General features: G+C 42.0%; 1 protein-coding gene across 2 annotated transcripts; it reads left to right on the forward strand.

Annotated features, from left to right (window-relative positions):
* Nucleotides 1–775: 775 nt before the first annotated feature.
* Nucleotides 776–23112, forward strand: clic4 (chloride intracellular channel 4). Of its 2 annotated transcripts, none has more exons than XM_031288652.2 (7): nt 776–1189; nt 15329–15438; nt 17732–17857; nt 18420–18526; nt 19627–19808; nt 21263–21476; nt 21517–23112. In XM_031288652.2, exons 1-6 carry the CDS (start codon nt 1121–1123, stop codon nt 21425–21427), a joined length of 759 nt encoding a protein of 252 aa, XP_031144512.1. In that variant the 5' UTR covers nt 776–1120; the 3' UTR covers nt 21428–21476; nt 21517–23112. The 2 variants fall into 2 exon arrangements, 1 of the variants encoding a protein (XP_031144512.1); XR_004895738.1 differs by having other exon boundaries at nt 780–1189; nt 21263–21492; nt 21528–23112.
* The last annotated feature ends 1649 nt before the right edge of the window (nt 23113–24761 follow it).

Consider the following 24761-nt stretch of genomic DNA (forward strand, 5'->3'; position numbering starts at 1 on the left):
TTTTGTCATTTCTGTTGTGGATGGGATATGTCTAAACTGACACATAATTTAATTTAGGTTAATGACCAAAAAGGTAGTTAATTATTAATTTGAAATATTGCCAGATGACTGAAATGAGACATGAGCAACCCGCTGGACCCACAATGTCAAAACCAACCACTACACATGCTGCAGCATGTTACAGTACTAATTATTGAAATCCAAATTACCAACCTGAATTTGTGAAAGGTAATCACTGGCAATTTGTAATGATAAATATCAAGTAACATTGTGGAAGAAACTAGACAAAGCACAAATGCACCCTATGTAAGTATGGAAGAATAGAGCAAAAAAATGAAATTTAGAAACTCGTTTTAAAGTAAAGCGAACTGCATAGTAAATGTGTTAATATCCAAAAACGGGTATACTATAGGTCATTCGTATAATGAAGGAACCAACACCAGTGATTTTCCCTTGGGTGCATAATTTAAACAAAAAAAACAATTGATCAAAATGAAATGAAATGAATTGAGATGTAATAACCAAACGAGATTGCCTGGTATTTACTGGAGCGCAAAACAATTTAGGAAAGTAGTGCTGGTAAGTGATTTAAAATCGTTTTATTTTTGGACCAAAAGCAAATTAAATCTGTGGTAGCCTAAACTCTACTCAGAAGCGCTATGTCTGCAGCCGCAGAGCGGCTCTCAAGCATCCTCGTGCTCCTCCCAACTAGAAGACTCCCCTCCTCAGACACTCCCACATTTTCTCTGTATGCGCCTCGGATGACATCACGGCTTTAAATATTCCCGTTGCTTCTTCCCACCCGTCCTCATCACTACTCAACGAGCATTAGGAACCTCACGGTTCAACGATGTTATTGTAGCGCAGCTTGGTTTAAGATATACAACTAGCAACGCTGAAACAATTGTATCTGACAACGCCGCTGCCTCATTGTTCGCTTTGCTTATATAGACTTGTGTTTCTAGCACCGGGGTGCTCCTTGGGGAGAAAAAAGCGCCTACTGGGCTTCAGTGCGGAAAAAAAGAGGTGGAGAAGAGGACCGAGCTAAGTCGGGCGTGGTAAAGAAAGAAGAAAAAAAAACTCATCTTTGTTAGCAAAACTTCAAAAAGTTGCACCCACAATGTCGCTGTCGGTACCGCAGAACGGAGTAAAGGCGGATAACGAACCCGTTATCGAGCTGTTTGTGAAGGTAAGACTGCAGCACAAAGTCGCATGGGAGAAGTTTTCATTTTGAATAACTTGGATAAACCCAGCCACATCAGTACATTGTGATGAATAACGAGTCTGCTGTTCGCTAACGTTATTCAATTTATTTATTTTTGTACAAATTATGTTTTTGTTTAGCTAAAACCGCTAAATCTAGGTACGTTGGTGTTTCACTCACAGGGTTTGCTAACGTACGTTTCATAGAAACACTAGAATATTTCGTGTCGCATTAAATTTAAACTTTTAGGTTTTATATCTATATCCCTCTGCCACTGTGGCCATGTGGAGCCTGCAGTATCACAAGCAGGGCGGGTGCAGCTTTCCTCCCATCTTGGGGAAAGAAGAGAAGAGCCTGCCAAGCTGAACGCTGGGCGCTAAATTCGTTAACAAAAGCTCCGTAGTAGTGGACCATAACAGCCGATTGAACACTGTAACATGTGCTCATTTGCTGCAGTTGCATTTCATGCTCATAAATTGATTGATAAAATGTATAGCTTCCCAGAGTGATGGATTATGTTGGACGTGCATCCATTCTTTCTTTCTATCCAGCCATTCATGGATACTGGGGTAAGACTAAAACCAGCCATTTGAATGTTAAATTTGGTGTCTGGGTCACCTTGTCAACTCTATTTGCTTGTTTGTTGCAGCCATGTGTCATCATCAGGGCTGTTCTTGACACTGGTTGTTATTTAATGTCATATGTAACTATTGGTATTACTTTCTGGAAAGCACAATTCATCACATGTAGATGTGATAATAGATTAGGGAGCTTGATGGATTTTTTTTTCTTTTCTTCAGATTGTATTTTATGATATAGGGTCTACAGCTCTACTGCCTTCCCTAAACCTGTAATCATGTACCAAAATGTCTTTGCCTCAGCAGCGACAGTGGTGATGGTGGAGGGTTGTGAATGGCTGTTTTGTTTTCTTCAGCCTGCTGCTTTGCAGGGCGGGAAAATGGCAGGAGAAAGAAAAGTGGGGAGTGTAGGGCTGCCTGTGACAGGGGGAGTTGGAGGGAGTTATAGGGTCCTGACTGGGAGAGGGTTTTTGGGGGGTGGTGATGGTGCAGTGGGGTGTCACTAACCAGGAGAGTGACCACTTAATGGTGATGGTGAATGCTTGCGGTCCTGTAAAAAAAAAAAAAAAGTGTAAATGCTACAGATGAGAGTAATTACTTGTGGTAAGCCTAATAAAGATTATCTACGTATGTACTTTTATTTAAATTAAATCAAATCATGCGTGTGTAACCATCTGCCCATTCTCTTGGGCTGGGATACTGTTGTACTCTTTGGTTGCAGTAGCTGTGAATTAGTCATCCAGTTTTTCAGATTCAGTAGAAATTCAGAAAACAAAAAAACTCTGCATTGCCTACTTGCATTGTTCATGTTGACTCCTTGAAGAGAAGCCTTTTGTAGTGAAGCACTGATGTAGCGGCAGAACAAATAGAAAAGGAAAAAAAACTGGCCAGCACCATTTCTCTTAACTACCTCTCACAGCCTACAGGAGAGGTTACATCATCCCCAGGCCTGGAAGGTTTACACATGTGGCCAACTCTTCCCTCTCAGTCCCTCCCACCTTGGACTGTGTATCCCGTTGTGCACAGAAGTTTCTTCCATTGTGTTTCCCGACGTGTCTGTGTGTTTGTTCGTGAGATAGTCTTTCGTTTCTATCACCCTTGCGTTGCTCTGTGTTATGTGCCAGCGTCTGACATGTCCACATCTATTATTGAGGCCGTACTGTGCTGCGTTAAACACAGGCATGGGAGACAATGACAGGCATGCAGGTTGCCGCAGGCATACTGCTGCGAGCCGGGCCTCTGGGAACAGCTGATAACAAACTGTGTGTGTGCTCTCTACACACAGCAGTGTCAGATCTGTTAATGCACTGCCACATATCAAAGCTGACTAATTATGCTTCTAGAGCACGAGTTGCCACCGTGTCCTAGCAGTGACTATTATGTTTGACTGATTGTCCCAGTTTAGAGATACTTTGATGATCTTGCAACTTCTTGTTTATAGCTACAGTTGTCACATTGCCATGGGAACACTTTACATTGTGCTCATCTGTGAGGGTGTGGACGTGAAGTTTAACATTTTGAGTTTATATTGCCCTCGGTTGCAAATGAGCGTGATATGATGACTTTGTAAGAGGGAGGATCGACCCTTGATCTCATCACAGTGCAGCAGATTAGATATTGTTTTGCACACATGAGTAGTAGCTGGTGTGCTGTAGAGGGTGACTTCCCAGGAACATCCACCCTTGTCTGTTTCACTTGGTATGTCTTCCACACATCACATGGCTAAAGTGGTAACATGAAACCCTAAATCTAATGTATTTATTTGCTGTAAATGTATTACTCTGACTCAAAGCCGAAAAGAATGAAAGGTGCAGGTTCCTAATAGTTATATAGAATAATTTTTTACAGTGTTCTTGAAAGCTGTTCTGACATCACATTGGTGGTTTTCTTGTGTTACTCCTACAGGATGGTGAAGGAGATCCACGGTTAATGTGCATCATTTCCATTAAATCATTGCGTTTGGTTATGTTTTCATTCAGTTTTACAAAGCTGTGTTAATGAGTCATTTTCCACCAGCATATGATCATGATGGTAAACAGAATATCTAGACAAACAAACAAAGACAGGCTCTACTTGTGTGCCAAGGTCACACTACCGGTTACAAAACCTTCTGCTGCCTCCAGACTTGTATAGCCGTGCCAGCAGTAACAACAGAGCCAGTAAACATGTTGGAGAAGTGCTTTTTCAGTCTGGATGGCATACGAGCCTGTCTGTGTTTGTCTGTCTTTCAATTCCATGGTAACCCTGGAGATGGAAGCCTGCAACATGGCAGAGCAAGGTCCCAGCAAAGCAGCACTAATGTAGGGAATGATCAGGGTCTACAATCTGGGCCTGCACGATTCGGGGAAAAATATGAATCACTTTTTTTTTTTTTTATTTTTTTTTTTTAGCTTAGCATTGATATCACCATTCTCTGCCACGATTTTTTTCTCACTAAGTGTAATATTTATTGCACACATGAACCATGACAAAACAAAACAAACTGGCAGTACCAAACATAGATTTTTTTTTTTTGGCACCAATGGCACATTGCGCATCACCACAAGCCTGTAAACATAGAGCAGTGATCGTCAACTGGCGGCCAGCGGGCCAGATCCGGCCCGCCAAAGCTTTTAGTCTGGCATGGAGAACTATCACGGATTCAGAAAATGTAAAGAGGAAAAAATGCGTTCTGTTATTTAGCATTTCAAGCATTTACAGCGGGTAACATTACACAGGTAGAGCACAAACCCAGCCCCTGTATTTGCATCTCTATTCACATGCCGGGAATCTGTAGATGCCTGCGCTCCACACACACAGCTGAGCCCAGATGTGTGTCTGGGAACGATATAAAGAAGATAACCAATGGCCGCTGGGGCAGATCAACTCACGTTAGTCTTGTTACTGTAAGTAGTCTACAATAAAACCTTTGTGATTAAAAAGTCAATACTTATCAATGCACTCACCTGTATAGACAGGCAGAAACATGTAGAAAGCGATATTTCAATCTGCTCTGTCTGCTCAGTCCACGTGCTGTTTTACGCGAACACAGCTCTACTCTGAAAATAGAGAATTTTTACAAACAAGCTAAAACAAAAGCTGCCTGTTTGTAGTCTAACTGTTTATCTTAGTTTGCTGGGAATCTTGAAATTTGGACAAATTCTTATAAATTGGCTGAACGAGCCATCCTCTCCGCTGGAGCGGTAAACCTATGGATGTATTAAGACCAAAACATATACATGTGGCTACTTAATATGCACGTGAATGACGCGACCATTATGTTTGCGTTCTTCATTCTTGATGATGATGCTGGTTGTATTATTTTGCAACATCGGTTTCATTGCAAATGGGCATAGGTGACGAATGCACAGCCTGCTTATCTGTCCATTCATCATTAAAGCTGGGCTTTTCCACGTCAACTTTTCGCTTCAGCCTCGTTGACAGTGACATTCTTACCTGACAACAGCCGTTTCTTTCTGCAAGCATTTTCCACCAATCAGGACGCTGCATACTACAACCATGTTTCCTAATCACAGACTTTAACCATCACTCCTCAGTGAACTGCCTCCTAGTCTGAGATCTTTTTCTACTTAAAGAGCTAGTTATTGTGTGTGTGTGTGTGTGTGCGTGCGCGCATCTGTTCGGTGTGTTCCGTGCCGTCGTCAGTCATCTGGGCCGATTTGACATGTTGAATTGGAAGGCGGGCAGTCGGACTCAATGGCCAATCTAATTGGTGGAGCGCTAACCTGGAAATGACGAGCAGGATGAGCGTGACTAACGCCTCTCAAAATCTGACGAAAATCTTTTAAACTGACCTTTGTCAATCTGAAATGAAGACAGATTCAGCAACTGCATGGCCTATTTCTCACTTAAAATGTTCTCAGAAACACGTTTCGGTGAACTATCTTCGTAAAATATGAGATCGTATTCTGAACGAAGCCGCCATTATGCCCGGTTGTAAAATCCGGGAGCAGCCAGACCCACGTGACGCGTTCGTCCAATCAGCTGCCGGTTTTCATTTTTTTGGGGCGACAATACAGATTAGCGCTGCCTGCTGTTATGGAGATGTATTACGTCTCGCACACGCTCAGAACGTTTGCTCAAGTCGGCGTCGCTTCGGTGTGTTCCGAGGCAGTTTTTTGACCAACTCGGGTTGGTGTGTCAGAGCCATAAGTTGACAGTATATTCTGTTTAAGTTTATTCTAAAGGTCTTGGGAATAGCATGTGACAATCAGACTTATGCCTTGTGTTGTGCTATTTTATGGAAACACAATGACCTTTTTCAGCAGTTAGTGCTCTAGGAGGGTGTCGGCAATGGAATACTGCTTTTTAATAGGAAAATCAATAGAGTGGTTTATTTTTGCCAAGCATAAAGAAATGCTGCAGTCAGCATCATGAGTTAGGGGCCAAAGATTAATGGCTTGTTACTGTTGCAGAATGCTGTGAGCTGTTGTTTCTGCACTGTTAATTTGCTTTTGCAGCATCTGTCTTCATTGCAACGGTCTGGTTGACTGACTCCGAACACTGCCCTAATCGATCTGGCAGTGTGTTATTATTACACCTATTTTTATAGGAGCTTTAAGATCAATCTTTGCGTTTTTATGGGACAGCAGATTCAGAAGTTTATTTAATGTCCTTGTCTGTAGAATATGGGCTGGGTACATAGGCTGGATTGTTCCTGACTGTGTCTGAATAAAAATGTGCTGTATAAAATCATGTTGTGCCAATATATCTTGAGGAAAAGCCTAGTTTGTTAGGAGGAAGAGCTTGTCTCGTTTGTGCTGCCCGACCAGGAAGCCAGTGGCTAATGAAGCATTTTTCCTATGAGCTCAAGGACAGGAAGTGAGGCCACCCTGAAACAACATGGATCCGAGACTTTGAAGATTTGATCCCAACAGAGAGTATAACTAACAGTACTAACCGAGTTAGTTCATGGATTGGTGTGTTTTACTTGTTAACTAATTGGGCTGTACAGGTTACTGCTCCAATTATAACCTACCGGATCAGGATGCAGAGGAAAAACGAGCTTCAGACTCTACCTCCGCCTCTCTGTTACATCATCCTCACTGTCAGCAGAGGTGTGTGACCCCTTAAATGAGGAGAATCTGCACTGCTCGCTACACATGTAACTCAATCCATCTCAACGTGATCCAGTCCGCTTGTGTTTCACATGCTGTGTTCTTCATAGCAGAGCCTACTTAAGTCTATATGGCAGAAAGTGTAGTACCAGAAAGTGGAGGATTGGATGACAGGGGCATCTTTCTTGACTCATCATCATCATCATCCCTCCATCAAGGTGCATAGTGGAGTGTCCCAAATATCCATCTTGGCTTTTTTTTTTGTCTTTTAAGGAACCTGGCAGAAGAAGACTAATGGAGCACTTCACTTGGTAACGTTAACGTCCTAATCACGGCAGCTCTGTAAGGGCTAAAATTGAAATCTTTGTATATATTTAAAAATTACTTTGACTAGGCTACTGCAGAAATCCCAAATGCAATATTTCAATAGTGATCCGTTATGCCACTTGATATTATTAGCCTACATGTGGTAATATGCTACATATACTGTTGGGGCTGGGCAATATATCGATATATGAGGCTAGATATTGTCTTAAGTTTTGGATATGTTAATATGACGCAATTTGCCTTTACCTACTTGGACATTATTTATTATGTTATCGGGGATTATTTATCAAAAATCTCATTGTGTAAATATTTAGTGAAAGCACCAATAGTCAACCCTACAACATCGCCGCAATATTAATATCGATGTATATGGTTCAAAATGTCGTGATATTTGATTTTCTTCATATCGCCCCAGCTCTATACGTTCTACACTCTGTAAACTTAAACTTAAAGGCTTGTGCGTGAGCTGTTCCTCAATTGTTTTGCATGTTTGATTTTTATGATGTAAAAAAGCCAGGCAGCATGTCTCAGACTGGTACTGAAAGGCAACTCAATTACAGGTCAGAGTGTGCGCAGCCGGCAAGTGGCCAGAGAGAGACGCACGGTCTGCTCAGAATTACTGATGAGTGTTTGTGTGGCCTCTGTGCAGGCTTTTTCTGCCATGCGTATTATCTGGCATGTGTGGCAACAGCATGCTGGCATTGTGCCGGTGCCAAAGGGTGGTTGACAGCTGCTGGACGAGACATGTGTCCTGAAGGAATTGCTACAGGATTCATTTGGGTTCAAAAATGAATGACTTCAGCCCTGTACAGAGAATTTGATTTGAAAATAATACTTTTTGGCTACTTTCCATGTTATTTCCTATGCAAATGTGCAGGAAAACCGGGAGGATGAAGATAAAAGAGGTTTTGTGTATGCGGGTGAGCATGTGTGAATACCCGTACATGAGTCTGCCCTAGTCATCAGGCTGGGGTCTATGAATGCGTAAGTTGGTGGAGAGTTGGAGCTGGTGCTGACCTCAGTATGCAGCTCAGTGTTTGTGTTAGACACTTGAAACAACAGTCACAGCGAGGGTGATTGTTGGTTCATGCTGATCTCCTACACGGCTGTCTGTTTGTTTTACCATCATTTTAGAGCTGTATAAGGCTACTCGTCAACAAACACCCATCCTGTTCATCTATAAACCTGAATTGGCTGTTGGTCTTATCTCTTCTACACTGTGGCTAAATACAGTGGTTACAACATTATGACTTTACTTACATCATTGCCGTGGCATGGTTATGCAGTAAGCCTCTTTTGAACTTCAGTCTCCAACTTTGCACAGAAACTGGTGGTTCTCAGACAGCGCTCCTGTGCGCTCCAGCACAGTAGGCCTGTGTCTGACTGGAAGTCAGGTTGAGGTTTCCACTGAGTGATGTCAGCCAGAGTCAGAGCCACACCAAGGATGTGATGGCGTTTCTATATTCCAGCAGGATCTGACTCCGCTGTACACTCATCTCTCTGAGCGTGGTCTCAGGACTGAGCCCCACCCAGTCCGGCCCTAGTCATGCAGACACACAACCTCAACTTTTTTTTTGACGATGGTCAAAATCTGTCCATAGGAATGAGTATTAAACTGTTGAGAAGGGCTGCAACTAATGATTATTTTCTTAGTCGATTTAATTTGTTTTTTTTTTTTCTCGATTAATCGATTAGTTGTTTGGTCTCTAAAATGGTGAAAAATGTGTATCAGTGTTTCCCAAAAGCCCAAGAAGACGTCCTCAAATATCTTGTTTTGTCCACAACTCAAAGATATTCACTTTACTGTCACAGAGGAGAGACGAAACTAGAAAATATTCACATTTAAGAAGCTGGAATCAAGAATTTTTACTTTTGTCTTAAAAAATTACTTAAACCGACTAATCGATTATCAAAATAGTTGGCAATTAATTTAAGAGTTGACATCTAATCGATTAATCTTTGCAGCTCTACTGTTGAGTACCAAAAGATGGCATTAGATGCCCAGTTGAACTCCTACTCTTCTTTGCTTATAGTTACTTTATTTTGTTTAATGGAAAATGGAAATGTTCTTGAAAGGCTGCTTGTGTTTAGACCAGGAATATTTGAGAAGTCAATTATATCTCAGTAACTTGCTTGGTCTACAAAATGTCCAAACATGCCCAAGATGATGTCATCAAATCGCTAGTTTTCTCCCACCAACAGTCCAAATGTATGCAATTCACTATCATATAAGGCAATTTCACACAAAAAAAACAGATTGGAGACAAGAATTCAGCAGAATATTCTCTCCTAATCTATTCCAGTAAGCATCTGAACCCTCTTAGATTTATTCTGCGACGTACTGGAAGGGTTCTTGACTTCCAGATTGGGAGTCCCTGACATAGGTCAGCAAATCCTCACAATTGAGAATCTTCAACCAGAGAATGCTTGGCCTTTTTGCTTAAAGAACGAGTGATTGATTACCAGAATAGTTTTATTTTTAACCAATTTAATCGACTGCTGTATTTGTCTCAGCCTTATTCAGACCGCTCATCCTTAGCCTTAGTTTGCAGTTTTCCTTAAACCTGAAATTCTGAGTAGGCATGTTAACGCTGAAATTACATCAGCAGCTGGAGTCAAAAAACATTGTGTGGCATTCAAAACCTCTCGAATGTTTTGCTTAGACAAAGTCTGTAATTCATGCTGACGCCCTGGGTTCTACTGTAGCTACCCTGCTGACATGCTCATGAACAAGTTATCAAATAATTCCAGGTGTAGGGCTGCTGTTCTGTAGCTGGGCTTGACCGCTGACCAGCCCCATGATATGACAAGGGGTCATGTGTCTTAACTTATTCAGTCAGCCTGGTTCTGTTCAAGTCGTCTAAGACCACCAGGGGCCGAGTAACCCTGTATAAAACAGCCAGCTTTGGGTTCAACTGCTAAGTCTAGTTACAGTCCTAACCCCAGCCCTGGCTGTATACTTGGCCAGCAAACTGGGAGAGGTGTTGCCATGACGTTACCATGGCTGCCCACTCTCAAACGGACATTCCTGCTGTGTGTCAGAGCAGGAGGAGGAAAGCTGCAGCGCTTGTTACATCGTCAGTTCCTTATTCGGTCAAAGTGTGGCTTGAACTTTCTGAGCAGCCCACCCAATTTAGAATATGAAGTGTGTTGGGGAGGGGAAGGCAACGCACGGCAGCCATGTTACTAAAATTAGGCTGTGAGCAGCGACTGGGAGGGCCGTGCCCAGTCTGAACAGGATTCCTTGTCCCTGAATGCTGACTACTGTAACTGTGGTCTCACATCACCAGTCGGGAAAAGGAATCTTCTGTCTTAAAGAAATACCTGTAAATAGTTAAGAAAGTGGGAGAATAAAAGAGAATGAGGTTGAGTTGAACAGCTCTTGCGTTTTATGTGCCTGCTTGTAAAATGTTATAGAACTGGACTTGTGAAGAGGAAACCTTTTTGTGCCTGTTAAAAGTGCACATACCTGTATGTGCTTACATAGCCATGTTATGTTCAATCTAATTAGTTAAGGCCTAGCATCATCCTCATTACTGCCGAGATGTGTTGAGTTGGTCATTAATCAGCGGCTAGGTAGCATAGTAGTCATAGGGGAAGTGATAAAGAGGTATGACCACACTCTGTGTGTGTGTGTGTGTGTTTGAAAAGAAAGTGCTTTAAAGACACCGCTGGTCCCCTTGCTGACTGAGGTCTCATTGTTCTGCTGCGGGGCCACGCTGTCCTGGACACAGACTCCTAGATAACATCCGACTTAAGCATGACTCACACTCGCTACTAGGCAGCTGTGTGTGTTTGGCATTAAATAAACAAGCATCTGTTGACTCACGGTCCATCCATTCAGCAAAGCTTGAGAGTCTGTTAGCGGAGTAATCAGCTGTCGCTGCTTCTGTGCCCTAGACGTTGTTATAGCAGTTTCATCTCAGGAAATCTCTGTGAAAGATGGTGTAACCGTCTGCAAGATGTGAGTCATTTCTGACATTGGAGGCAAAATAGCAGGCTACACACTAGGGGTGGAGCGGTACATGTATTCGTATTGAACCGAAACGGTACGGGCGTCTCCGTTCGGTACATGAATTTACACGGAGAATACACGGTATAAAAATAAATAAAACTCGCGTGCAAATGAATTAATGTAATGTGGAACTACTGTTACATACGCGTTTCTTAGGGACACCTAATCTGTAGCCCCGCCTTAGCTCTGAAGCTCCCAAGCTCCGCCTACATGTCCAGTCGGTCCAGTGAGTCCTTAGCCTATATATGTCAATGAGTGAGTCCACACGAAGCAAACTAGTCCCTTCCATATACAACCAAACACGGATGTACTGTAGCTGTATCCCTTTTTGCCTCGACCACAAATGGCTTCCAGGCCCATTTGCTTCGCTGTTTGCTCCGCTGTTAGCTCCGCTGCTAGCTCTGCTGTTAGCGTGTGAAGCTAACGCCACAATTTGCCAACTGCTCTGTGTAACCGAAGCTGCTCTTTTAACACCCCTGCTCTGTGCGTTCACATATGAGAGCCGTGCTTGTCTCCCATATCACACTAGCCTACTAACTGATTGATTGTCTTATTTTGTTTACAAGTTCCAGATGGAGTCTGGAGATGATGTGGGATAGCCTACTTATTGTTTACTGTTTACATCTTACTTTATATGCTTCAGGCTGTTACAGCTAGCTCAGGGGAGAGACTGTATGACACTAGGTGGTACAGCCTGAGACATGCACAATAAAAAAAATTGCCTTCTGCATTTTTGTTATGCTTTTCCCTCCATTGTACCGAACCGTGATGTCTGAACCGAGGTATGAACCGAACCGTGACTTCAGTGTCCATTCCACCCCCTACTACACACTGGCCACTGCTCAGTGTTTCTGTGAATGCTGCTTGTGTTTGGAATCAAATCGCTGCTTTACTTCTTGGAAAAAGGGGAATTTTTTTCAGCTGATGTGCCTTACCTTATAAGGGCCCACTCAAAATAAGTTCTTGCCTTGCTTGTGTCTTTTTATTGGGGTGTTTTTTTTTTTCCCTCCCCTTGCTAACTGGTGACGTACCTAAAGGCTTTACAAACAAAAAGTGCATTGTGTTGCTGTTTTAAAGGTTCTCCAGACGCCCTTTTCTGAATGTCGCACTGTAATAGTGGCACTCTGGAAAGTGTTAGTAGGATGGAGGACTATGCTTTGAGGGGTGTCCTGAACCTTCATACTCGTTTTGGGCCATAGCCTTCATAAAATCTTGTTTTTAATTTTCATCGATCCCCTGAGCTTCTTCTCTAAGGCGCTACTTTGAAATGTTATTCGGCACAATTATTGCTGAAGACCACCTCACTTGGGTCCATACAGTGAATCCATACAGCGGAAATGCAGCTCCACCAGCATCATCACTTAGGCTAAACAAAGCACCCTCTTCGGCGGGAGTAACGGGACATTTCTGGAATAGTTTCTCCCTCCTCCCCAAATGCCCAGCCCCCCCGGACTCCACAGAGGGGCCCAGGATAAGGGGAGAAGAATAAAGGCGGAAGGAGTAAGAAACAAGAAGCGTGCCAAACGGCATACAGCCTCTGAAACTAGCTATCTTTTCTCTTCCTCCCACTTAAAGCTTCCATTACCGCTTGTTCTCCTTCATCATTCTCCTTTGTCTATGATCCTTAGTTTCCTCCCCGTTTACTGTAATATATCTCTCTAGCTCTTTGCCCCTCTCTCCCTATTTACTGTAATCTCTCGCTCTGTCTCTCGCTCTCTCTCTCGCTCTCTCTCTCTCTCTCTGTAGCAGATCCCTGCTGTCAGTATCTTTAGGCAGAGAGCTGCAGTCTGCTCTGCAGCAGACACCAGAGGGTAGGAGCACAGCCATGGCTCCTTGGACAGACCGAGAGAGAGAAAAAAGTGTAACATCTCTTTCTCAGCCTAAAAGCAGCTCATTGTGTTGAAGTACACAGCAAACACATTTTGATTTACAAATCACATTGCGTCGTGTGGTTTGAATTTTTGTCCCTACAGAAAGGGAGCTCACTTCAGACGGTTTACCTGTAAATTGGTAATCCCCTCCACACTGTGCTCGGCTTTCCATGTCATATGTGTCTGGCCATTGCCATGGGAACAGTTGCTGTGCTGCATTGCCACCCTTGATCCAGAACTGAATGGTTCTCTGTAGGTGTAGCGCTGTGAGGCAAATGGAGTAATCATCCCATTGATGTCTTTTTTGATACGCTCAGGATCAGCAAATGCTAGTGTAGTCTAGTGATGGCCATCTTATCCCCAGCACTTCATGGCCGAAGCTTTATTTTAGAATTGAATCATGTAAAGTGAAAAGAGGACTTTCATTTGCTGAACAAAGGCAGTGATCTAAGCCAAGCTTTTCAGATATTGAATTCAGAGGTGGGGGGGGGGGGGGGAGAGGACAGCCGCAGTACAATGGGAGCCAGCAGGCAGATCAAGCAGAGCCATCCCACTGGGCGTCACACGGAGGACAACAGCAGCCAGCCTGTCCGCACCAGCAAGGAGCTGCTGGACTGACTGAACCCTTCAGAACAAAGTCCACTATTGAAGACTGCGCAGAACCTGCATCTCAGATAATAAACCGATAATCTTCTTAAGATAGTGGTTGAGGTAAAACTGATTTGAATCTGATTTTTATTTCAGCACTCTTTGCAAGTCTCTGTGAAAACACAGTTGATTTGTGTCCATCTTTTGCATTACACACACATAGTCACACTTTGAATATTACCTCAGGACAGATGCAGAAGGAAATGAGGAGTGACTGACGACACAAGAGGCAGACAAAAACCCAACAATATTCAGCAGCTTACAGAGGCTCTGCTACAGTAATACACTGAATGAAGAGGTGCATTCCAGAGCACATTGAATGACCTCCATGCTTTGTGAATACATGAATAAGGTGGATTCTTTTTTGGCCTGCCTTGCCTGGATAATGGCATACCTCAACAGAGCCACGTAGCTCTGAACCAAGTCTATGGTAAAGGTTGTAGTATACAGTATATGTCTGGTGGCGCATTTAAGAAGTAAAATTGAGATAAAATTGTTTGTCAGTGCACCACGAATGAAAAGGAGCAAATGAGAACAATATTGGATTTCAGTTTCACAGTGATTTCTTCTTAATAAGTAGTAATAGTAATTTTGCCATTACATGATTTAAGTAAAAATGAAAATGAAATTTTCTTGGAACAGACATTCATTGTGCGGCAATCAGCTTTGCAGATTTCATTAAGATACTACGCAAACCTCAGTTAATCAAATGAAGTGCTTATTCTGCCTCCTGATGTAGAATCCAAACCATATCTGTCCTCTGCTACACCCTTCTCACACCATACATGGCTGTGGGTTGAGAAAAGTGAGCAATCATTTAGAGAGTTGGAGAAAGAAAAGGGAGCGTGTGACAAAGGGATGTGTGGGTGTGGGGGGTGGGTGTGTGGGTGTACTTTTTTTCATTCTCCATGGAGTGATCAGACTGTTCTGTCAGTGCTTTAGCTTACAAAAAAAACATGCATGTTGTGTTTTTAAATCTCTTCTCAAAACTCAGTCCTGTTTTGCTCTGGTGCTAATGAGCGTCAGTCATTAATTTGGAGGACATGCGCCACATTAATCCAATTCCCATAGCCACTGCTCAGTCTTGTGTTTGTGCAGTCTTGCATAAGAGGAAACAAGAGGCGGTCCGAGTCTTAATCACTCCAAAAGTTTCCTCTTTCTCTTGGACAGTAGTTCTCATTAATGGAGGGGAAGTGTGCTGAAGTATTTAAGACAAGGGGGTCGACTCTCTCCACTCTTTCCCTGCTACTTCATTTCGAGGGCAGCCTGTAATGTGCATAAAGAGTCATTGTCTGAAATGGGCCCTCTCTGCGTGAGTGCAGTAAAACGCCCTGGGCCGTAAACAGAGACGTGATCTCTATCCAGATTGTCAGGTTGTTTCGGTCTCGCAGTGATCCAAGTGCTATGAGTAGTAGAAACCCGTTACACGTTTTTAAGATCTTTATCTGCTATCTTGTGTTTCATGCTTGCAATAATTCAATCTTGGACGTTTTCTTCCTGTGTCTGAAAGATAGAAACTGGTGCCATCGTTTGTGTACTCGGTCTTCAGGAATGATACAGTACCTGAAACGTATTGCTGATAGGTAATCTACTCCTATTGTAACTTGCTATCTGTGTGTTTATTTAAGGCGGGAAGTGATGGAGAGAGCATCGGGAACTGCCCTTTCTCCCAGAGGCTCTTCATGATCCTGTGGCTTAAAGGAGTCGTCTTCAACGTCACCACAGTGGACCTCAAGAGGTGAGTCCTACCATTCCATTCCCCATCCTCCGCTGTCCACTGCTTCCTTATCGTCCTCTACTGCAGCTTGTCCTTCTTTCATCGGCTGTTTAACCAGGATTAAAACAAATCCTCCTTTTTTTTCTTCCTTTGATAGCCTCCTACAGCTTTTCTGGGCGTTTTCACAAAGGCCTTGGCGGCTCTGTAATGCTTTGATCCAGCCCCACCTCTGACACACTCGCTGCTTCCCCACTGCTTATTTGGTTTTCCCATGACCCTTTCTCAGGCCGGAGAAAATCAGAGGAAAAATAAACATACAGACTCTGGAGAGGCTATTTAAGGTTCTGCTCACTTCCTGTCTAGATTTTGGTGGGCCAACATGTTATTTTTCACCACAGGCATCAGAAAACGGTGATCATCTGCAATTCTGACTGCAAGTGAACGTGCTTTTCCATGTGGATTCCAGTACCACAGATTTGTGTGTGTGTGTGTGTGTGTGTGTGTGTGTGTGTGTGTGTGTGTGTGTGAAATGTTTTTCCACTTGCTAAGGCAGGACGAGGCAAGTGCCAGATTATTTTCAGACATGAAAGTCTGGTTTATATGCTCTTTGCCATGTGTGTTTGACTCAGACTTTGACTTTCTGCCGTTTTGTCCCAAAGCGTGGTTTATCGGTGTGGCAGCTGGTTCCTCACCAGGTGTCTCCTCCTCTCGGACATGGAGACCACTGCCTGCTGACAAAACACAACAGAGATGTACTTAATAAATACTGGGCCTCTTTTGTACAGCTAAAAGAAGGAAAGAAGTGTCCATTTGACTAGAAATTTGGTGTCCGCACATTCAAGATGTGTGCATAGGTTTGGGTATATTTGCATATATTTTCCCTAGCAGAAGGCACGTTGCATAAAACATAGCATGCTGATATCCTGTAAAAGGCAATGTAGGATGTCCGTCCACTTAGCAGTGTCCGTTTACCCTTTGCTCCTCAAGAGCTGGAGTGACTACTTGGTGAGGTGCTTTACTTTTTATTTCTTTCCAGGGGAACAGGTGATCCAGACTCCATGCTATATAGTCTCTGTAACCTTGAGTAAACGTAAAGCGTCTGTGTATTGCAAAAGTGTTTGCCATATTTATGGCTCTTTTATTGTAGTATTTAAGTGGAAGAACATTGCACGTTGTTACACTTGTAGAAGGACATGAATGTCACATGTCACTGCCATAAGTCGAAATGTTTTACCCTCCCCGAGTTTATGTTTGGGTCAAGGCTATCATGTTAAAGGGATAGTTCAGAGTGTGGTTGTATGAGGTACTAATTCAGAGTCAGTGGGCCTACTTTTTTTTTTAGGTACAAAATACGTTTTGCTGTGTGTCCCCGTACTGCTGCCCGCTTCTCCAAACACGCGGCATGCCGACCGCTATCTACTGTAGTTAATACACTGACTATGGAGTACCTCATACAACCCCACCTCAAAATATCCAAACTATTTCTTTAATATTTGTTTCAGTTATAAAGGCCTGTGATTCTTAAGGCAGTTTGTTACGTGCGCCTCAGTGATATCACTGGGTGAGGGTGCCACTTCCCTTTTGCATGCCAAAGAGTTGAAGTAGTTTCCTGTTTTTTTTGTGCCCTCAGATGGCTTGTCCTTAAACTCAGCCACCATTGGGAACATTGTCAAAAACCTGGACCACTTAAGAGTCTCTATGGATACATGTTGTTGCTAGTTACATTAGAACAAAGAGGATTCACACAGTCTGCTGGCTAACACCAATCTGTTGGGACTCTAACAGACACTGATTTGTGTTATCTTGTCTATATACTGAAGGGATTTAGGTCAGTTGTGTTCACACTACTCATTCAACACATGCTCATTTTTTTCATGTGTGTCAGTGTCATCTGCCTGCCAGAGACATCTGGCACAAAATGTGCTGGTTTGAAGGCTGCAGGGAGAAAGGAACAGCCAAACACACTCATGGAGACAGACAAACACACACTTACAGTTAAAAACTGAGCACTGAGCAGCTATAGTTGGAGAAGGATGAGGGCTGGATGGCTCTAAAAAAAAAGTGGTTTAGGTGCAGCAGGCTGACAAAGAGCCACAGCACTTTCAATTGCTTAAACTCGCTTGAAATATGTGTTTTTAAGCAGACCAGTTATGAATCTTATCTCATTCACAGTTCTTTCATATCTTAATTCTATGTGGGAGGGAAAGTTACTTTTACTTGCTAGATTCATATGCATTATAAAAATGTTTAAGTTGGTTGCGTGGCTTTGTTCCATTTAGTTCTATCCACTAAAGTTGCTTCACTTCTCTTCCAGGAAGCCTGCAGACCTCCAGAACCTGGCCCCCGGCACACACCCACCCTTTATCACCTTCAACGGCGAGGTCAAAACTGATGTCAACAAGATCGAGGAGTTCCTTGAGGATGTCCTCTCCCCACCCAAGTGAGTGCCTTCTCACCTCTGTGGCAAGCCTTTGACACACTTAAACTCTGAACACGCTGCACTACTGTCATGAGCACACTGCTTTTAAATGCTAATTTTTTACTTAAAGGATAAGGCTTGCAATATTCTATATTTTTCTTATTGTCCACAAATCCCATGAAAAGGCCAAAACCAACAATGTGTCAGTAAATCTCTCTATGGCTCTCAAACCTAAGCCCATTTGTTCCTACTAGCTTAAACAGCTAGGCACCATCGTTTTTAGCAAACATTATTTGGTGAATAATACACATTTGGGGACTCAAAATAAACTACAGTGCCCATGTTCATGGTAATTCTCGGACAACAGTGGATGCCTGTGGTACAGAGAAATATGCTGTGCTGTAATATCAAGGTTTGGCTATACAGATAATACTTGTTATTGGACTCAATTCATTGCTGGTTTTAACAGGGTTTGTTACAGCTAGAACAACACGGAATATCACCAGAATTGTCATTCGACCTCTTCATACATACATACATACATACATGGTGTGTATTTACTTGTATATGTGCTTGTGTGCAGGTATATCAAGCTTGGTGCAAGACACCCCGAGTCAAACACAGCTGGAATGGACATCTTTGCCAAGTTTTCAGCATTCATTAAGAACTCAAAACCAGATGCAAATGAGGGTAAGTTACCTGTATCTGTCTTTGACGCACGCGCGCTGGTTAAGAGATCCAGAAACCTTCTTATCCTATGTGTAGGGAGAGCTCTCTGGTTGCTAGGCGACATTGGTAGCCCTGCCCTGATTGGTGGTTTACAGCCTCACTTAGGAACACAGAGCTTTTGTTCCTCTTGTCCTCATGCTCCCTGTCTCACCTGGTGGAGCTCTCTGGAAAACCACAGAGCAGCTATCCTGAGAATGAACTAGTGCTCACAATCTCATCCTTCCTGTTCCTGACTCATGCACCCCGTACGAGAGGGGTCATATCACAAACTTCACAGATATGGTTATTGGAATATAATGAAAAATATGTAGTCTATTGTCTCCATAGATATTTTTGCATCCTGGGTGCAACCATTTCTGGAATTGTTTCCCTTGAAGGATGTTCATGGTATTCACAAAATACCAAGAATTAGTATTATATTTTAGTTGGCTGTTCTCCACCCTGGGGAAATATTTAACCATGGTGAGCTGGATGTGGAAGCCAAGGCTGTGTCAACAGAGTTTGAGGCGGAATCTCATGGTTCAATGATAAGTGCTTTCCGAAGATAACAGGTCAAGTCTACTGTTAAACTACTGGAACGAACGGTCGTTCAGTCATATTTTCCAACAATGGAATGAATTGTTAATGAATGACGATCGATAGATGAATAGATATGGGGTGAAGAAAAAAAAAAATATTATACCTGTGCAATCAAATGCAATCCATCGAACTCTGTGGTGGGTAGTAAGCTTTTAATAAGATGGTATTTGTTACTTCAGCATACCATTGTATCACAATGCTATCGTCATAGATTGGGTTGGATTGTACAGGTGTCCATGATGTGTCTGTTTCCTACATTTCAAAATGTACACAGTGTACATGCACGCAAGGGCTTGTCTTTTGATGAAATGCTGCCCTCATGTGGCTGATCAACACATGGGTGTAGCAGCTGCAGTAGGAGGCCTCAGGAAAAGCCATTCAATTAGATAAAAACGTATTAAAGTAGATTATTTGCTCACTGAATGTATAATTAAACATTTTTATTTTATTTTTTTTATAATATCTCTCGCGTCTCCTTGCAGCTCTAGAGCGCGGCCTCCTGAAGACACTGCAGAAGCTGGACGAGTATCTTCGCTCACCACTGCCTGACGAGATCGACCACAACAGCATCGAGGACGTCAAAGTGTCCAACCGCAAATTCTTGGACGGCGATGAAATGACCCTGGCTGACTGTAACCTGCTGCCCAAGCTGCATATAGTCAAAGTGAGCAAGGGTGCATTTTGAACATCACTGAATCATTGTCGTGTTAATTGTGATATCGTGGCGTTAACATGGCACACCCACGGAGCACCCACACAGGTGTTTTCACTTAAGTTACCTAATTAGGCTTCTTCTCAGGACTGTGTGGGAACACACAGACTGTACATCTCCCTCGCTCTCCTGTTGCACCTGTCTGGGTGGAACAAAGATCAACCGTGAGATTGGTGACCTCATGTCATTCCCAGCAAGGCTCCACCCAACTTCAACCTAAGCACTGGGCTAATCAGCCAGGGGAAACACCTGTATGGGTGGGCAGGCTCTTCACAGGCATGAGGTCAGCAAACCTCATGAACCACTAAGAATGATAAAGGAGGGACTTCTCCCACTCATACTGGTGCAACAAAACTAATAGCAGGAGAGAGATAGCAGTCAAACTATCAGAATCAGAAAAGTTTTCTTTGCCACAATAAGTACACTTACAGTATGTGGAATTTGCCTTGGTGAAAGGTGCATACATGAAACAAAACGCATTAAACATGAATATAAAATAAACAATAAATAGTGAAAAAAAAACCAAATGTATTCATACAAAGTAACTGTTGCATTTAAAAAAAAAAAAAAAAAAAAAAAAAGTGCAAAATGATTGCAAAGAATATAAATCAATCAAATCCTTACACACCGACATGGTCCCAAGAAGGAGTTTAATTAGGAAAGGAGTGGACAATAGGGATGTAGAATCTGATTTAAGATTGGCATGAGGGTGAGACTAGTTTTAATTTCAGTCTTATTGTGGGTGCTTATGTTTCTCAAAACTCAAAATGAACCATGTCCTGTTGTTGTTGCAAGGATGTCGATACAACTCTGTAAGGCTGCAACTATTGATGATTTCCATTGTTGATTCAGCTTGAAAAGAACCATTTTCTCAACTAATGAATTAATCATTTGGTTTATATAAATAAATAGTAATAAAAAAAATGACCATCACAATTTTTTTCAAGTTTGCAAGTCAATGATCTTGTTTTGTCTAACGATCCAAAAAACTCAAAGATATTTAGTTTACAATCATGACAACAAAGAAAAGCAGCAAAATATTCATATTTAAGAAGCTGGAACTAGTGAATGGTTGGCGTTTTTCTTTTTCAGTATTGACTTAAACAACTATCCAAAAAAATTAATTTCCCATTGATCAACTATTTTAAAGTAATTCAATGTTAATTACTAACAAATTACTTTTAAAAAAACTGTTGCAGCAACAGCCGCTTTTGTAATTTAATCCAACTATTAAACAAGTGTAATTTCCTGGCCGATTATTTTTGTTGGATTAGATTAGCTCTGAACTGATGCAAAGAAATGAGCTTGGCAAAGACTGGAACGGGCTATTTTGCTGGCGCTCCGAGTTTATGAAAGAGTTCATCGCTCAGTTGGTGAGATTTATAACTTCTAATACCTTCCTCCAGGTGGTGGCTAAGAAGTACAGAGGCTTTGACATCCCCAAAGAGATGACCGCCATCTGGAAGTACCTGAACATGGCCTACACGCGCGAAGAGTTCACCAACACCTGCCCCAGTGACAAAGAGATTGAAATAGCCTACGGAGACGTAGCCAAGAGGCTGGTCAAATAAGCTCCTCTGTCCTGACCTCCTCCCTCAGCCCCTAAACACCCCCACCCCCCACCACCACCACACACACACACACACACACACACACACACACACGCCTCCTCTCCCCAGCACTGGGACTGATGTGCTCATTCACGAGAAAGAAAAAACTCTGGACTTCTTTTCCTTCTCTCCTCACCTACAGCGACTCCCAATGCATGAACCCTTTTTTGTTAATTTTTTTTCCCTCCAATTTTTACAAAGACCTTTTTTTGTTTTTGTTGATTCAGCAAAGGGTCACCATTGTTCCACCTTTCATCGTTAATTGCTTTTGCTTTTCATTTGCTGATGAGTGTTGTGAAGCGACGGAGAAGCAGCCAGACACGTGTATCAGTGCTTATCAATGTCGGGAGCGTCGTCAAACACGCTCCCTGATAAGTGGCCTTCAAGCAGACCTTCCCTCTGCATGCAGGGGAACGGTCACAAGCTGTTGATTTTTTTTTTTTTCTGTTGTCTCTATAATATTGAAATAGCTCTTTCTAGGATTGCTTTAAACTGAGACGCAGTTTTCTTCCCTGTCTTTTGGCTTATTAAGAGGCATTGTAAACAGTGTAGAAGCTAATCCAAACCTGAGTGGTTGACATATCAAGTGAGAGATGCTTTATATTATTGTTGAGCTGCTTAAAATAAATCAAAAATAATTGTAACTGCAGGTAAAGCTACCTGGTATCCATGCTCTGATTTCATCATTGCCTCAAATAGGCAAAAGTCTGGTAGCTCAGTAGAATTGTAGGGAATTTCCTGTACCGGCTGCAGAAGTAACAACTCAGGACAAATCTAACCTGAGGTCTAAGAAATATTTAACCACATGTAGCTTACAGGCATTCAATGAGGAGTAGATGTCTAGACTGGCCTTTTGTTAATCACCACAAAAAAGCTTGCTAACTCTTTCTTCTCTTGTGAAGCATGAAGGAAAGACTTCGGTCCTGCTGACCGTAGCTGTAGTTTGGATTACTCATGGCGGACCAAAAGGGGCACATTATACTGGTTTCACTGTGGATAGGATGACTCCGGCTATGTAAGAAATAAAGAAATAAAGTAACCACACTCTTGTTTCCTTCTACATAGCATACAAAATGAAGGACACAAATGTGCAGTCGTGCACCAGGAAAGACGACTTGAAGATATTTATGACAAAACGAATGAGGAGAGTAGCAATGAAACGAATACCTTTTCTCTTCGGTATGTAGATTGATCTCTATGGTAGTGAATGTATGTTATGATACAGTAGCTCCAAAAGTGCTTTAGTGCGGAATAAGCAAAACCTGTTTTGTTTTCTCCCGTTTGCCATGTTTTTTCAAAAATTTGTTATGACATACATTTGATTTAAAAAAAGAAAAAAAGGAATTGTAAATATTTGTTTGAGCACTCAGAATTCAATGTGTACATTTTATACATATCTGAATTTTGAGGAAAATGGGCTAATTTCTTGCCTGCTTGGATTTTTAACTCTAGATAAACCATCTCCACTTTGCCTTACTTGTTTGTTTTTTTTTCTCTCTGCGGATGTTTTGCAGAACAGTTATTCAGAGATCATTTCATTATGACACAAGTGTGATGTACAAAGAAAATGTCCAAGCTATGTCATGGCTTTTTTTTTTTTTTTTTAACAGTATTGACTGAATTGAAATAAACTTATTGGCACTTGACTTTGGGTTTTATATAAACTTCAAGTGTTTTGACAGGTTTGCCATTTACTATGAGAGAGTGGGTTGCTTTTGGCCCTCAATTCTATTTACTGCTTTCATGTTTTTAGATTACTATTCACAACCCATACCAATATTCTTCACCATTCGGAACACGTTAGAGCTGGGAAAAATATCTATTATATCGATATCGTGATATGAGACTAGATATCATCTTAGATTTTGGATATCGTAATATGGCATAAGTGTTGTCTTTTCCTGGTTTTAAAGGCTGCATTATGGTAAAGTGATGTCATTTTCTGAACTTACCAGACTGTTGTAACTGTTCTATTATTTGCCTTTACCCACTTAGTCATTATATCCACATTACTGATGATTATTTATCAAAAATCTCATTGTGTAAATATTTTGTGAAAGCACCAATAGTAAACACTACAATATCGTTGCGGTATCGATATTGAGGTATTTGGTCAAAAATAAATCGTGATATTTGATTTTCGCCATATCGCCCAGCCCTAGAACAAGTTCTCCCTTCAAATTGAAAAGAAAATAGTGAAAGACTTAATGACCAAGATGTTAATGTGTATACTAGTGAAAAACTTTGACCCAAGTCATCATGTATGTTGTCATCAGTCCAGTGGCTCATAACCAGCCTTTTATCTATAGTCTTTAACTTCTGTACGGTAAAGAAGGTTCTTTCTGGATCTTGGAAAACAGTTTGACAAAAACAATTTTCAATATGGAGTCCAACCTACTTGTTTTTCAAAGCTTTTAACTGCTTCTTGTGGCCCTCCGTATACACAGTGGAGATGACAAATTAATAACAACAAAACCTGGTTGGACACGCAGTTAAGAAGTATTTGTCAAAATTCTTAACGGTTAGTTTAAAGCCACATTGTACTGGTCTGGACCCTGAAACAGAATCCGAATTTATAATGTAATATTTAGTTTCATTTGGATTTGTTCACACTGTCTAGAAAAAGAAGCAGATTTGTGTCAGTTCTTTCAGGGAAAAATCCATATTTAGGCCAGTTTACCTGCAGAGTAAACGCATGGAGTACCCCACAGAGGGGTCCAGGGACCTTGAAGGACCTTAAGCTCCACTGCAAACAGGAAAATAATTGTCATTCTTTAAAGTCAAAATCAATTGAGAAATGAATGTTTTGGGGAAGATTTTGCATTCCTGTGCTATATCATCCTTATTGAAAACATGTCATATTGCGTCTCTCTGTTGTTAATCTCTTAAATCACTGATACAGAAATACAGAAATGTTTGGGAACCCCTGCGCCAAAGCATGTTTGTTTACAGCTCTCTCCCTCTCCGAAGAATGTCTCATGTGGGTGTCCAGCCACTGTGGGCGCCACCTCCCCATGAAGACACCCTCTGGCTGTCAGCTTCATAGTGTTTTTCAGCCAATTCCCTACTGTTCTGAAGCACAAACAAGTCTATTCTGCAGAGCTGATTGCAGCAAAAGTTTCGCAAGAGATTGAAAAAAAAAAAGGTGTGTGGGCGTACAGTCTTTGGATGCTCTCCAGATCATTAAAGTGTCATGTTTCAGCCCCAGACATTCTCTACTCCTTTACTGGTGAACACTGAGACACATTCTCCACTTGTAATTCACAGGGAGGAAAATATACCCATAAGTAAACAG

This window comes from Sander lucioperca, chromosome 18, assembly GCF_008315115.2.
Source record: "Sander lucioperca isolate FBNREF2018 chromosome 18, SLUC_FBN_1.2, whole genome shotgun sequence".
Taxonomy (NCBI): Eukaryota; Metazoa; Chordata; class Actinopteri; order Perciformes; family Percidae; genus Sander; species Sander lucioperca.

What these genes read in the sequence shown, in the direction of transcription:
- clic4 (XM_031288652.2), top strand. Translation starts at nt 1,121, where the DNA reads ATGTCGCTGTCGGTACCGCAGAACGGAGTAAAGGCGGATAACGAACCC. An exon ending in AAAACCAGATGCAAATGAGG is followed by an intron (nt 18,527 to 19,626) that starts GTAAGTTACCTG and finishes GTCTCCTTGCAG; the next exon opens with CTCTAGAGCGCGGCCTCCTG. An exon ending in CCAAGCTGCATATAGTCAAA is followed by an intron (nt 19,809 to 21,262) that starts GTGAGCAAGGGT and finishes ACCTTCCTCCAG; the next exon opens with GTGGTGGCTAAGAAGTACAG.